The sequence below is a fragment of the Marmota marmota genome, unplaced genomic scaffold (genome assembly GCF_001458135.2).
Source record: "Marmota marmota marmota unplaced genomic scaffold, marMar, whole genome shotgun sequence".
Taxonomy (NCBI): Eukaryota; Metazoa; Chordata; class Mammalia; order Rodentia; family Sciuridae; genus Marmota; species Marmota marmota.
In genome coordinates this window covers 1,332,536-1,346,665 of record NW_026000005.1, presented here as the reverse complement: position 1 = coordinate 1,346,665, position 14,130 = coordinate 1,332,536, and the positions used below count along the sequence as shown (strand labels likewise).

General features: G+C 37.0%; 1 protein-coding gene across 7 annotated transcripts in view; it reads left to right on the top strand.

Annotated features, from left to right (window-relative positions):
• The window catches only part of Ccdc141 (coiled-coil domain containing 141), a 184,560-nt gene that overhangs the window by 49,891 nt on the left and 120,539 nt on the right, over positions 1-14,130 (top strand). For all 7 annotated transcript variants that reach the window (XM_048808096.1, XM_048808095.1, XM_048808097.1 and 4 more), the window contains one exon: positions 2,491-2,744. In XM_048808096.1, the coding sequence (XP_048664053.1) occupies positions 2,491-2,744 (254 nt within the window). The remainder of the gene's footprint in view (positions 1-2,490; positions 2,745-14,130) is intronic.

Below are 14,130 nucleotides of genomic sequence, written 5' to 3'. Positions count from 1 at the left end.
CACCTTGCTGCTGCTGAGGCTGGCCTTAAGCCCATTATTCTCCTGCCTCTGCCTCCCAAGCCAGTGAGATCAGTATTACTTTTTTAATATGACAAAATTAATCTAACCAATTAAGCAATGAAAATTTTACTGAATGTTTACCAACTTCACATCATAAGGTAAGTAGGGGTTTTTTTATTTATTTAATTTAATTTTGTGTGCTGGGGATTAAACCCAGTGGTGCTTAACTACCACTTTTTATTTTTTATTTTGAGGTATGGTCTCTCTAAGTTGCTTAGAGCCATACTAAGTTGCTGGGGCTGGCTATGAACTTGCAATCCTCCTGCCTCGGCCTCTGTAACCCCTTGTCTCTGGGATTACAGGCATGTGCCACTGAGACCAGCTATTAGGGTTTTATATATGCAGAAATGTGTAATCTTTCCAATAAACAAACTGTAGAGCTTTTATATTCTTGAAGGTCACCATATAGCTAGATGGTTTACAGTGAAGAAAAATATGTCATTTGGTATGACCAACTACCTGATGGAATAAATAACTAGATAAATGTAGACTGTAAAAAATGTGAGTATGAGGAACTGACAGATGAAGGCCAAGGGAACTGGCAGAGGGAACTGAGGGAGGAATTGGTCCATTTAGGTGACCAGCAGGTAGCCGGTAATAGGCTGACGCAGCCTCAAATTACCTTTGGCTCTGGCGGATGCATGCCTAGAGCAATGTGGTCGTGGTTATACTATTTTGACAGAAACCCCGACAGAAAACTAAAAAAAAAAAAAAAAAAAGAATNAAATATCATAACAAGCTCTTCAATGCAAAGGAAAAAAATTCTTTTTCCATATACAAAACTAAACTCGCTCATTCTGATTATTACATTGTTTGCAAAATTATGGCTATATAAATTTAAACTCATCAGTTTATATGCACTATAACCTATTTCACCTTGTTTCTCCTGCTGTTTCTTTTACTTCCCCATAACAAACTTGTTTTAGACAATAGGCCTTTTTTTTTTTTTGCACATCCCTTCCCCTGCTGCTAGCTTAGTAATGTTTTCTTCTGTGTTACCTTTTCATCATTGTGACCAAAATACCTGAAAAGAACAACTTAGAGGAAGAAAACTTGATTTGGGCTCACAGTTTCAGAGGTCTCATTCCATAGTCCTGAAATGAGGCAGGACATCATGGAGGAAGAGGTGTGGCAGAGGAAAGCTGCTCGCACAGGGCAGTCAGGGATGAGGGGTGAGGGAAGGGAGAGCCAGGGACAAGATATAGTCCCCAAGGGCATTCACCCAGCCTAGTGACCTACTTTCTCTAGCCATGAGAAAATTATACATATAATAATACATGTATATGTATATAATTATACCTATACCTATGTATAATTACCACCCAGTATTCAAATGATTAATCCATCAAATAGATTAATCCACTGATGAGGTACAGTCCCCATGATCTAATCATTGCCTAATAGTCTTCTTTCTATAACTTGCTATACTGGGGACCATGCTTCTAAAGCATGAGCTTTTCAGAGAACATTTCAAATCTAACAGCTTCCATTTCTTTGTCCAAGAAAATGAATTTCAATGTTCTCCCTGACTTTTTAATTTAAATTCTCCTATTCTTCTGTTATAGTTCAAATCCTTAGTGTTTCATTTGTTTCTTTGTATTGGTGACTCCCAAATTACGCAGGGCACATAATCACACCCTTCTTGCTTGGAGATACTATTATATTAGTAAGCTCTAGTACTATTATCTAATATTTTAATAGACAGATGTTACTTAAACCTACAATGTAATTTATTTCAAAGATCACAAACTTATAGCCCATTTGACAGGTAAATATGCTTTATCTTGTGGGGAGTTTTAATTAAAAATATACAAAGTATAAAACATTAAAAATCAGAAGCTTTTCCATACAAATCTATAGTTATAACTCTTTAAAAAAATTGGAAGCCCTATTAGCACTGCAACCACATTCTCTCATGTCAACAGTTGGCTAGAACTGAGTGAAAACTGACCCCATTAGACTGAGCGAGTTTTTCCACCTTGTCATAGTCTCTGACATTGAAACAGCTGGCCATAACCTTCACTGGGTGTTTGGCCATGACAGGTATTACCTTTTAACCTCATATTTAGTTCAACAAGCTCAGAATACAGAATAGTCCAGGGAGGGTTGGCACCATAACCAGAATCCCACCACTAAAACAGTGAACCATATCAAAATTCCACCATCCTTCCATGGCCTACACTGAATCATGCTAATGCTCAACTTTAGCATCTAACATCCGACAGTTAGGGCTGTAGCAATGGTTAGGCCAGGGTGTTTGACTATTTCAAGTTTGTAAGCAGTTTATGTTTACACATTTAAATTCCTTGCAGTGTGGCTTGTTATTACTATTAAAGCTATATGCATTTAAAATTATGTGAAGAATCCAAATATTACTACATAAAAGCTTGCTTATGTCATTATCTCGTTTTCTTTTTAATTTTCTTCTAGAACTCTTATCTCGATCTCTAGCCCTTTTAAACAAAAGCCAGCAACTCACGGACTTCATAGAGAAATTCAAGTGTGATGGACCTACTGTGAGTTCCGAGTTGATCCACGGAGCTCAGAGCAGCTGTCTGAAGATTGACAGCCTTCTTGAACTTCTGCAAGACAGGAGAAGGCAGCTAGACAAGTACCTGCAGCAGCAGCGGCAAGAGTTGGGTCAGGTTCTGCAGATATGTCTGTGGGACCAACAAGAAAACCAGGTAACACAATGGGCACTGGCTGATATCCTGCCTCTGCTAACTGGTCATATGTGGATCAGCCATACCCTGGGGCAGTGTCTCTGTTGTTATAGTCAAATCCTTTTATTTTTGATCCAAAAGGCTTTCTTCCAAACTACCATGTTGTTTTTCCAAGTAAATATGAATACAAAAGAAACAATTTTTATGTACTGTCATTATAATATTGATTTTGTGAATGGGAAAACACTTACAGACAGTTTGAAAATGACTGTGTTTTACTGTTGGGTTCTCTTTCTCACTTCTTTCCAGGTCACTACTGCCAAAAACAATTTTTTTTTTTGCAGTCCTGAAATGTTAATAGTACTTTTCTAAAAAGTTGGAGAAACATGAGTGTGCTGCTGAATTGTGCTAGATTGCTGTGATTATTATTTTAAAAAGTCTGTAACCTCAAAATAGAAGAATGGTCTGATGTCAGTAAAGAAATCTGACCTTGGCCAATGGCTGAATGCTCAGTGGTGAGAGGGCCTGGGAGGTGTGTAGGCTCTTTAGAACTCACTACCCAGGCTGCAGGCAAAACTCTGATCAGCCATTGATATGTTTATGAGGTATTCCTTTCATCTCAGTCATTTGAGGGTAAGTGTGGACAGAATTCTCTTTGCAAACCCCCAACTGATATAGATGGTATATTTATTGCAACATTTCTGATTGTCTCAATTCTGTGCTCAAATCTATGAATATTAAGGGGAAAGAATTAAGAGAAAGGATACAGAGAGAGATCTTCTGGTTTGGATGCACAGGAAAGGGGTCTTTTTACATGTTTTATTTTTCTTTGACACAAATTGGAAAGACAGACCTATAACTGGAAGCAAATACTTGTTCTTATTTCAAGCTGGAAAAATGGGACCTTAGATGATGACTAAATATAAAATTTAGGCTCTTAATCTTAAAATGATCCCTATTAACACATCCTCTCAATAATAGCAATGACAGCAACTGGAATAATTAATAACAACTGTTGTTTCTTTGTGCTTGTTAACAGCAACAATCCTGGGGCAGCCTGTTGGCTGGGTTTAAATCACCGCTTCACTACTTATCAAGTGAGTAACTGAGCATTTATTTAAATTGCCTGAGGCTCAGTTTTCTCTAAAAATGTGGATAATAATAGGACCTACCTTTAAGGGTTATTAGGATGACCCAAGAGTTATTATATGACAAGTACTTAGGACAGTACCTGGAACACAGAAACTGTGGTATTAGTATTAGGAGTTTTTATCATCATGTCTGTAAAGGATAGTGAAGGGCCAATATGTCATTGCTCTCCTTTTCCTGCTCCCTCCACCGTCATGCTCCAGTAAAGACAGGGCTTGAGTTGAAGGTCAATTTCATTGTTTATTTTGAGTTCCTAGGGTATGATCAAATAAAGGTCACTTTTATAATCTTAGCAGCCATATTTGTTTAGTGGGCACTCAGCCATATTTGTTTAATGGGCACTCTAACTTTTGTTAGAAATGTGAGGAGCTTATTATCCATGTAGATGCTTTATTAGGATTTTGGTTTACAGCTACCTTTTAGGCTTTTATCCTAACAGGGGCCTAAACACACAAGCACATACACATTTGTTGAAGGAACAAACAAATATACAAAAGTCAACTAAATTTGCCTGTATCTATTCTACTGTAATCTGATTTTTATTCAGTTGAACAAATCATAGACATATTCTTATGTCAAAAGTAGAATAATTTTAACAGATACATTGTATTTTGCTAATTGAATGTAACACAATTTAAGCAACACCTTACTGATGAGTAAGTAAACCCTTCAGTTTTTCAATGTTATAAGCAATAGTCAATGCTGACCCTGTTGATAATTATGTAACAAGAAAAACATTCAAAAAAGCTAGGTAGGTATTAGCATAATTCTCTTACCTGAATTTTAAAGTTTCTCTATTCTATAGTTTTGCTGATGGTATACTGGTACAGATGAGCAGCAGGGACACCAAGGTGAGTGAGGTCTGCAAGTAATTTAAGTTCTATGATTATCATGTTCCTGGATGATTTTCCTGATAATTCTAGAACATCGTGTGTGGAACCACTCCTCTTTGGAATGCAAAGTTTATTTTGTCCATTCCCTATCTATTTTAAAGAATCATAGAAGCTGTCAGACTTTACATGAATAAAATATCAGCTTTGTCAATCATTTTAACCACTCAAGGGGAAATTAAGTGAAGAATTAGAACAAAGATGACTGATAAATAATAATGTGAATGCCTGAGTATCTGAGGCTTCTCTTCTCCTTTAGGGCCATTTGAAGGATGCATGTAGTGCTTCTTTCTCTCTAAGTGCTTCTGGCCTAATGCTTTTGAAAAAGTCAGCTAATTCACCTTTGGAATAGAAATTAAGTGACCAGCATGATAGCAACTTAAGATTTATATCAATTCCAGAAAAAGGAGAACGAAAACAATAGATTTTTCTGTCTTAATTGGGATGTGAGAGCCTGGTAAACATAATCATAGCATGTTATTTCTTTATCGTTATGTTTCAGATGTAAAAATGTGCACTCATTTTACATTGAAAGATGAGCAGCTGCCCTTTCTTTTCAGTTCCTGCAGCATCTTATTTTTCAGATAATCTGCTTCATTAATGAAAATCAGAAGCAGCTTGGAGTATTTTGTGTATAATTAATTATCTTGGCAAGAAGATTTATGAATGTAATTTTTCTCAATTGCTCCAATCAGGCATAAGTGAGCCAAACAAATATATTAAAACTAAGTTATTCATGGCCTGTTTGTATAAGACAGTGTCAAGGACATCTAGGAGAATTAAGACACAAGGGAGACAATCTTTTTTTACTATCTGGATCACATATATATGTGTGTAAGATACATATTTCTGGGGGAGGGTCAGAGAGGTTGCATTCACTTGGAAGGTTTTGTGGGTTATAATTTGAATACAGTATACATCATAATCATATAGTATATTTCCTGTCAGTAGAAAATTAAAAATGATATCAAGATGGTCTACATAAAGCACAGTCTCAGGGCACCAGTCTTGTACCTGGTGGGCATCTGTAAAACTGTGTGTGTATGAACACATGTGTGCATGTATGTGCTGTCTGGTGCATGCTGCCACTTTCTAACTAGCATTTAGGGCTTGAATGGTTGGTCAGCTTAAATTGATATAATGTGTGAAATGTTAGTGTTTTTTTTTTTAAATTTTTCTTTGAATGTAGCTTTTTAAAATTTTTTTTTTAGTTGAAAGTGAGTACAATACCTTTTATTTATTTTTATACGGTGCTGAGGATTGGACCTAGTGCCTCATACTTGCTAGGCAAGTGCTCTACCACTGAGCTATAACCTAGCCCCTAAATGTAGTTTTCAAACAGTGTCTGGCATAAAACCAAAATAAGGGTTGAATTATCTTGGTGATACTAGAATCAATAGTTTAGTTCAGTAAAAGATAACAATATCTAACTAGCCATTTGTAGATTAAGATTTATCCCAGAATTTCATTTTGGTGTGTAGGCTTCTTCTAGAATTCTCTCTAAAGCATGCCAGCAGGAAATATAAAGTACCTTAATGTTGTAGGAGAAACAATTTTTTTAAAAAAATTGTTAGATGTTGATGAACTTTTATTTTATTTCATTTATTTATATGTGGTGCTGAGAATTGAACCTAGTTCCTCACACATGCTAGGCAAGCGCTCTACCACTGGGCCGCTACCCAGCCCTAAGGAACATATAATTTTGAAAGTAGCAGACACCGTTGCTGGAGTACTTGCTAATCATTACTGTTTTCAATGACATTGCAGGTCAAAGGTAGCAACAGAGGGACTCAGATACAAATAGTAAGGGGACCAAACCTGCTTTCACCTTTACTAGCTTAGATGGATTTGGACCATTTATCGGCCTCTGTGCCTTAGTTTTCTTTTTGGTAAAATAAGGACAATAGTAGCATCTGCCTATAGATTTTGTACAAAATAAATAGGGTCATATATGTACAAATGTTAGAGCACAATCTGGCATATGTTAACTCCTCAGTAAACATTCAGGTGTTCACTATAGCGGTATAAGGCACTTTCTGAGCTTAGATATCACTAGCACAAAATTCTGCATATCAGCTGGATCCCACACCCATTCTCTAAAACACTATGTGATCCTAGAATTCTAAAATGTTCTGATGTGCAGGGGAATAAATTCCATTTTATGACTTGATATCCAGCCTAGTTTATTCAAAAGTTTCGCTTTTTCTCCCAGATAGTTAAAAATCAACTTTTCAGCTATCCACCAACTTCCTCCACCCTTTAGGTATTTCTTTAGCTCATTTATATTTATTATACTTAACTACAGTTTCATTAAATTTAGTATGTTACTTCTATATACAGTTGTCCTCCCTTATTTGAAGTTTCATTTTCTACTCTTACCCACAGTCAACCATGGCTCAAAAATATTAAATGGATAATTCCAGAAATGAAAAATTCATAAATTTTAAATAACTTTTATGACAGCAGGTTATTATAATAGTTCTATCTTTTTTCCTTGACATTCTGGGGATCTAACCCAGGGCTAGGTACCACTGAGCTATATCTCAGTCCCAGTTTTATTTTACTATTAGTTATCAATCATAGTTAATACTTTAGTATGTCTGATTTATAAATAAACTCTATCATTAGTATATATATATAGGAAAAATAGCATGCATAGAATTTAGTATTGCTCTTGGTTTCAAAAATCCACTTGGGTCTTGGAAAACATCCATTGTGGATGTTCATTTAAACTGATGCTTTAACATTTTGATTATTTAATTCCCAAAATCAGTTGGTAGGATGAATGTGGGGTATTTACTATGACTGAATTCATTCTCCAAAGTGATGCCTATGTTCTCTTTGGAAGGCTGTGCTTGGCCCCTACCCCTCATACCTGTTGTGGGACAAAATTTGCTAGTGCTGCCTGAGCTGTCTGCTGAGCCCCATGCTGCCTGTGTATCCATCTCCTTTCTCCTCCCTGAACTCTTTTTCTTCCTTGTCCTGGTGTTGGAGTTGGCTTTCCTTTTTGTGTCAGCACTGCCACCATCCCAATCTGGGAGGGGGACTCATTCTCTCCTTTCCCTCACTTTCAGGGTCCCCAAAGACAAACCTAAAGACTCAATTAATTTTAATACATTTTAAAGGGAGACTTATAATTAAGCAAAATAACCATTGTACTTTAAAATGATTACAACATCCCTTTAAAATTTAGGGGTAAAAATGGGAGTTCATAACCCACTTGAATCGAATGTATGAAATATGATATGTCAAGAGTTTTGTAATGTTTTGAATAACCAATAAAAAAATAAAATAAAATTTAGCAGTGATTTGTCTTCTGAAGACACATGATATTATCTCTCATTTCTTTTAACAACCAGGGGTTTAGGTCAAAGCTTCAAACTGAAATCTATGAAGCTGCATGACCTTGGAAAATGTCAAACCTCGGTCCTACTCCTAATGTCTGTCTGTCTCTTTTTTCTATCTTACATAGTGAATGTAGTTGGTTCTCCATCTCCAGATCGATTAGGGTGGAAAGTTATATTGGGAAAACCAGGCCTTGGTTATTTTTGGCAGGAGCACACATTGCCAAGACACTGGGCAGGGCTATGTTTCCTTTCTAGAAAGAAGACTTCTACAGCTAGGGGAATTTCTCTCAATGAGTTGGAGGTAATTTTAAAAATAAAATATGGGTCCAGAGACTTTTGCTGTACTAATTTTATTGATTGGACTAAATAGCTTTCTACCACTGAGGAGCTGAAATTGAAGAGCCCAGCTAAACAAATAGGATGTGAGGGCAAGGTTGGGAAGGGAAGTCTTTATCTTTCTTGAGAAATAAAGACACAGAGAAATTATTTGTCAATACAAGTCAGATTATATATATGATTATATATAATATTATAATTATATACAGGTACAAAGCTGATCTGTGAAGCTATTTATAAAATAACAAAATTTGCCTCATGATAATATATTTTAGTTCTCCTCCTTATCAATCAACAGGGTTGTTAGTGTGTGTGTGTGTGTGTGCACATGCATGTGTGTGTATATTTGTGTTGCCAGGGAGTGAACCCAGAGTCTTGTGCCTGTTAGGCAAGCACTCTGTCACTGAGTTATATCCCCAGACCTTTTAATTATTTTTTCAAGACAGTGTCTCACTGAACTTCCCAGGATGAACTCCAACTTTTGATACTCCTGCCTCAATTTCCTGAGTAGCTGGGACTACAGACATGTGCCACTCACAACCAGCATTTATCCTGGGATTCAATAATTTGGGAAGATACTAATGCCTTCCAGCTGACTTCAATGACTTAAGGAGAGCTCCCAAATTCTACAGCAGAAAACTGTGAACATTGTCCTCTTTGAATCTCTGAGACTAAGCCCAAATAACAATAGGCCTATAGTTAGATGGATCCCAAAATACATTTAGTAAAAGAAACTCAATCTACATGTTTAGTAGTGTTAAGAGACAAAGTTATAACAAATTTAGGTTTTCAGCTCTTAGTTGACTTTATTTGTGATTCCACAATCAGGCAGTAGTGTGGACCAAAAATGCTTTGGAATGCTCTACTACATCACATGGGGTGGGTTATAGTCATAGCCAGAAAAAAGGAAATGACATTCAGAGATTGGAAGTTAGGCACAGAGAGAGAGGACTGGTTACAGCTCACACCTGTCTTATTTGAACATGGTTTAAACAGTTGTACTCTTGTGACTGTCTGAGACTCTTCCTCTTGTTACCAAAGTAGGTCATAGTCAGCATCAAGTTAGATTGCAATCCTTCAAGTATGAAGAAAGCTTTAGTAAAAGCCACACTTAAAGAGTACGGAGGCAGTTCTAGGCCAAACAGTTCACTTTAACAGCAATAATTGTTCTTTTTTTCCCTACTCCCAATTCCTCAGGTACAACATCAGAACATGTCTCTACTACCTCTTCTAATGTCATAGTCACCTAAATGAAGCCAATGAATATTTGATTCTGGTTATTGCCCAGTTAAGTACAGAGCACATTTGACCTGATTGCCTAACACAAAATACAGACAACTGGTTTCTAGTTTCCCCACCATTGGGGAAAAAAAAGGAAAAGAAGAAAACCTAAAACCTTTTGGGAGCTAAAATTGCTGCTATAATACTAACATGCCTTCAAAATCAAGGTAGTCATTGGAACTGTCACCTGTGGCCATCAACTATAGCTGAAAATATTTTGGAATATATGAGTGTATTTTTGGTAGCTGAGAGAGAGCTAGACTGTCAAAATGTCTTAGGTTAAAGAAGATAAATAACTGATTCCTCCCTGCCCATCTCTTTATCATTTTTTTTTGGTCTCTAATAATAGCTGGTTATTTGGCAAGAACTGTTCTCTTGGAAAAGAAAATGAAAATAATTTGAAGAGATTATCATCTTCCCTTAAGCATTTTTATTAAGGTGGTTTGAATTGCTTGTTGCTGGATCACCTCCTTCAATATAGTCTTAAATAAAGATTAAAAAAATAAGATCCAATCTCAGATTGTAGAACAAATTGCAGAAAAAGAAACTAGTGGTTCGTGGCAGTCTGATGCATGACTTCAGGCTGTGGCACCAGTTCACATGCTTGCCACCTGAGTTTGTTTATCCTTGAACACCTGAGAGCATTTTGTATTGCATGTGTTCTGATGTTTCAGTCCTATCTTTGGCATGTATCATTTGGGAACTGGTTCTCTTGGTCTGTGCTTGCTGTCACCTCTGCCCATGTCTGGCCTCTTCCTCTCAGCATTCCTGATGGGTCTGGGGCATACTTCCCTTACCCTCTCCAATGCACTATTTCCACTGAGCCCCCGCAACTGCACACAGGGCCATTTTCCATGTTAGAATTAGGTTTTATAAGTACAGGCTTGCATTGTGGTTTTGATTTTAAGACTGGTTATCATTACAGACTAATAAGAACCACTTCTCTTTTTCAGAATTCTTTATTTGTATAGATAAATATGATGAAAAGGAAAAATAATTACTGGATCAGGCGGTATGAACTTCAGCCATGGCATTCCTATCCCCAACTGTAGGACTTAGGCAAGTTACTTAATCTGTGTGGGTTTGAATTGACTCATTTATTGAAATAGCCATTATCTCCATATAGAAAGGGTATAAAGATTAGATGAGATATTGGTGTAAGCTACCCAGGTAGTACCCTATACCGCTCTGTGAAGGTCTACTCTTCTCTTACTTTCTTTATTCTTATCTTCCAGCAGGGTTCCAGGTGTGGGGTAGAAAGTTCAACAAAGACTTGTCCTTTTTGCCCACAGATAACTTCTTCAACACCATTCCCTTCCATCCTTCCTACTCAATCTGATACACTCCTGTATTAACTCTCATGAATCTTCAGTTCTCTCTCCCTGCCATAAATGCATGCTTCATCTAATCAAATATAGAAAAAAAAATATGAGGAGGAATCCATTTGTTCCCTGTGCTTTCCCCAAAGCTATCTTCAGCTGTCTTCCTGTATTCAGCCAATGAACTCAGCCAATCAGCTTCTTTGAATGGGTCATTAGTTCTTCTTTCTCACCAGCTCCCACCAGTGATCCATAAATGCACCCAACTGATATCTCATTCCACTATTCTCCTGGCTATGCATTTTAATTTGCTATTAATTAAAACTCATTCCTTACATTTACATTTAAGAAATAAATGATTTTTTGGAACATCCTTGAATTACAGAACCATCCAATAAAAATCTGTGATTTTAAATATTGTAGTAGCCATTTAAAACAAGTAAAAAGAAATATTCAAAAAGTGAAAAGTAATCATATATATTTAAACCCAAAATGTTCAAAATATTATTTCAACAGGTAATTAATACTAATATTCTTGTGTGTGTGTGTGTGTGTGTGTTGTAGTGGGGATTTTACCCCAGGGTTCTCTATCACTGAGCAATATCCCAAGCCCTTTTTATTTTTTTTTATTTTGATACAGGATCTAGTTAAGTTGCCCAGGCTGGCAACAAACTTCAATCCTCCTGCCTTAGCAAACTGCTGGGACCACAGCATGTACCACCCTGCCCGGCAATACGAGCATTCTTTTTTTCCCCTGGCATTTTTTATTGATATGTTATAGTTGTACATAATGATGGGCTCTGTTGTTATATATTTATACATGCATATAAGACAGCAATATAATTTGGCCCATATCATTCCCCCAGCACTTCTCTCTTCCCTTCCCACCTCCCACCCCTGGTCCCCTTCCTCTACTGATCTCCCTTTGACTTTCATGAGATCTACCCCCACCTTTCTTTTCCTTTTTCCTATTTAGCTTCTGCATGTGAGAAAAAACATAGTACCCTTGGCCTTCAGAGTTTGGCTTATGAAAATGCTAATATTCTTGATGAGATACTTTCATTTTTTTTATGTGAAGTCTATGAGATTTGATGTGTATTTTATACTTAGAGCAAATTTCTGATTGTACTATCCACATTCCAAAGTACTTGATGGCCATGTGTGAGTTAGAAGCTAATAACTTGGGCAGTGTGAGTCTATGCTCTTTGGCAGAATTTTTCTGGCTTCTTCAGCTTTCAAGGTAGCCTCTTGGTTTTATTGAACATCCCTGATTCTCCTTTGTATTTTTGTTGACTTCCCTTTATCTCTCTTTCGTCACCCTCTGATAGATGCCACATACCCTCTCCCCGCCAAAATACTTGTCGCACTTCTTCCCAGACTTAGTTCTATCTCCTTCAAGTACCTAGAATCTCCGTCAAACTGATAAGATGATCATAAGCATATTGCTTAAGTCGGGCTGAGAGATAGGAACTGAGAAAAGAGAGGAAAAGTGTTTTCACTTCCTCGTTTAGTCTAGCAATGCCCAGAACTCACTTCAGTGTACACTTTGAATGTTTTTTGTTTTTCCTTCATTTTCACATTCTATCAACCCCTGGGTCATATTTTCATCCTTTTGCAGGAATCTTATTCTACAAACATGTCCATATGCATCATTTGCTGTACTTACCACTCAGGCTTTGGGACAGCAGATGATCTAAAGTGCACTTGGAATATCTGTGCAGCTGTCTATAGTAGCTACTTACAGGATGGCATGATTGATTTACTGGGTATCAGAGTATTGTGGTTGACATGCTCTTGGCTATTTAGGGTGTCTTATTTTAGCCTGAGAAGGACTCTGAGAGTCTGTTTTGCATACATCCCATGGCATATATGATAAATCTGAATTATGAAGCTGCCTCTGTGTGTGTGAGCACCTCAGGATGAGATGTAAACCCTCACAATCTACTTACTTTGGAGTTTTATGCCAACCTGTTTTTGTTTTGTTTCTTTCTAGGGTGTTGTGGCAATAGAAATGTGTAGCTCTTGGGCTGGGGTTGTGGCTCAGCAGTAGAGCACTTGTCTAGCACGTGCAAGGCCCTGGGTTCAATCCTCAGTACCATATAAAATACATAAACAAAATTACATATAAGAGGAAGTGAGGGGAAAGGGAAAAAAACAAGGGGGAGAAATGAATTACAGTAGATGGGGTAGAGAGAGAAGATGGGAGGGGAGGGGAGGGGAGGGGGGATAGTAGAGGATAGGAAAGGCAACAGAATACAACAGACACTAGAATAGAAATATGTAAAACAGTGGATGTGTAACCCATGTGATTCTGCAATCTGTATACGGGATAAAAATGGAAGTTCATAACCCACGTGAATCAAATGTATGAAATATGATATGTCAAGCACTATGTAATGTTTTGAACAACCAATAATAAAAATTTTTAAAAAAGAAAAAAACATAATAAAGGTATTATGTGTAACTAAAAAATAAATATTTTAAAAAATGTGTAGCTCTAGAGAGTCAGCATGCTTTAACAGGCAGGTATTTGCACAGGAAATACTGCATATCACCAGGTTTTTTACTTACATTCTCTTTTAGGGAATAATATTGCCTCATAGGAATAGTATCCTTTGGGGGTTAAAATAGTATTGGCCCAATCTAGAGGATGAGGTCACTTAATACCATTTATAAATGAAAATAACTCACTTCTCACTGGCTTTCATCACTACTAGCATGTGTTAAATAACAAGTTTTTGACTCATAAAATTTAATAGGACCATCTGAAGGTTCAGGTTTCTCACCTGTTTGGGGAGATTAATGGACACCTGTTTGTACCCATGTTTCATTTACTCAGCTTCTATATTAACCGTCTCTAATAAAGCATTCTTGAGATTTCTAGGCACCTCCTCCCCAACACTTTAGCTAAGAATAAATGAAACTTAGCTAGTGCACGTCTATGATCCCAACAGTTTGGGAGGCTAAGGCAGGAAGATTATAAGTTCAAAGCCAGCTTCAGCAACTTAGCGGGGCCCTAAGTAACTTAGTCAGATTCTATCTCAAAAAAAAAAAAAAAAAAAGGTTGGGGATGTAGCTCAGTGGT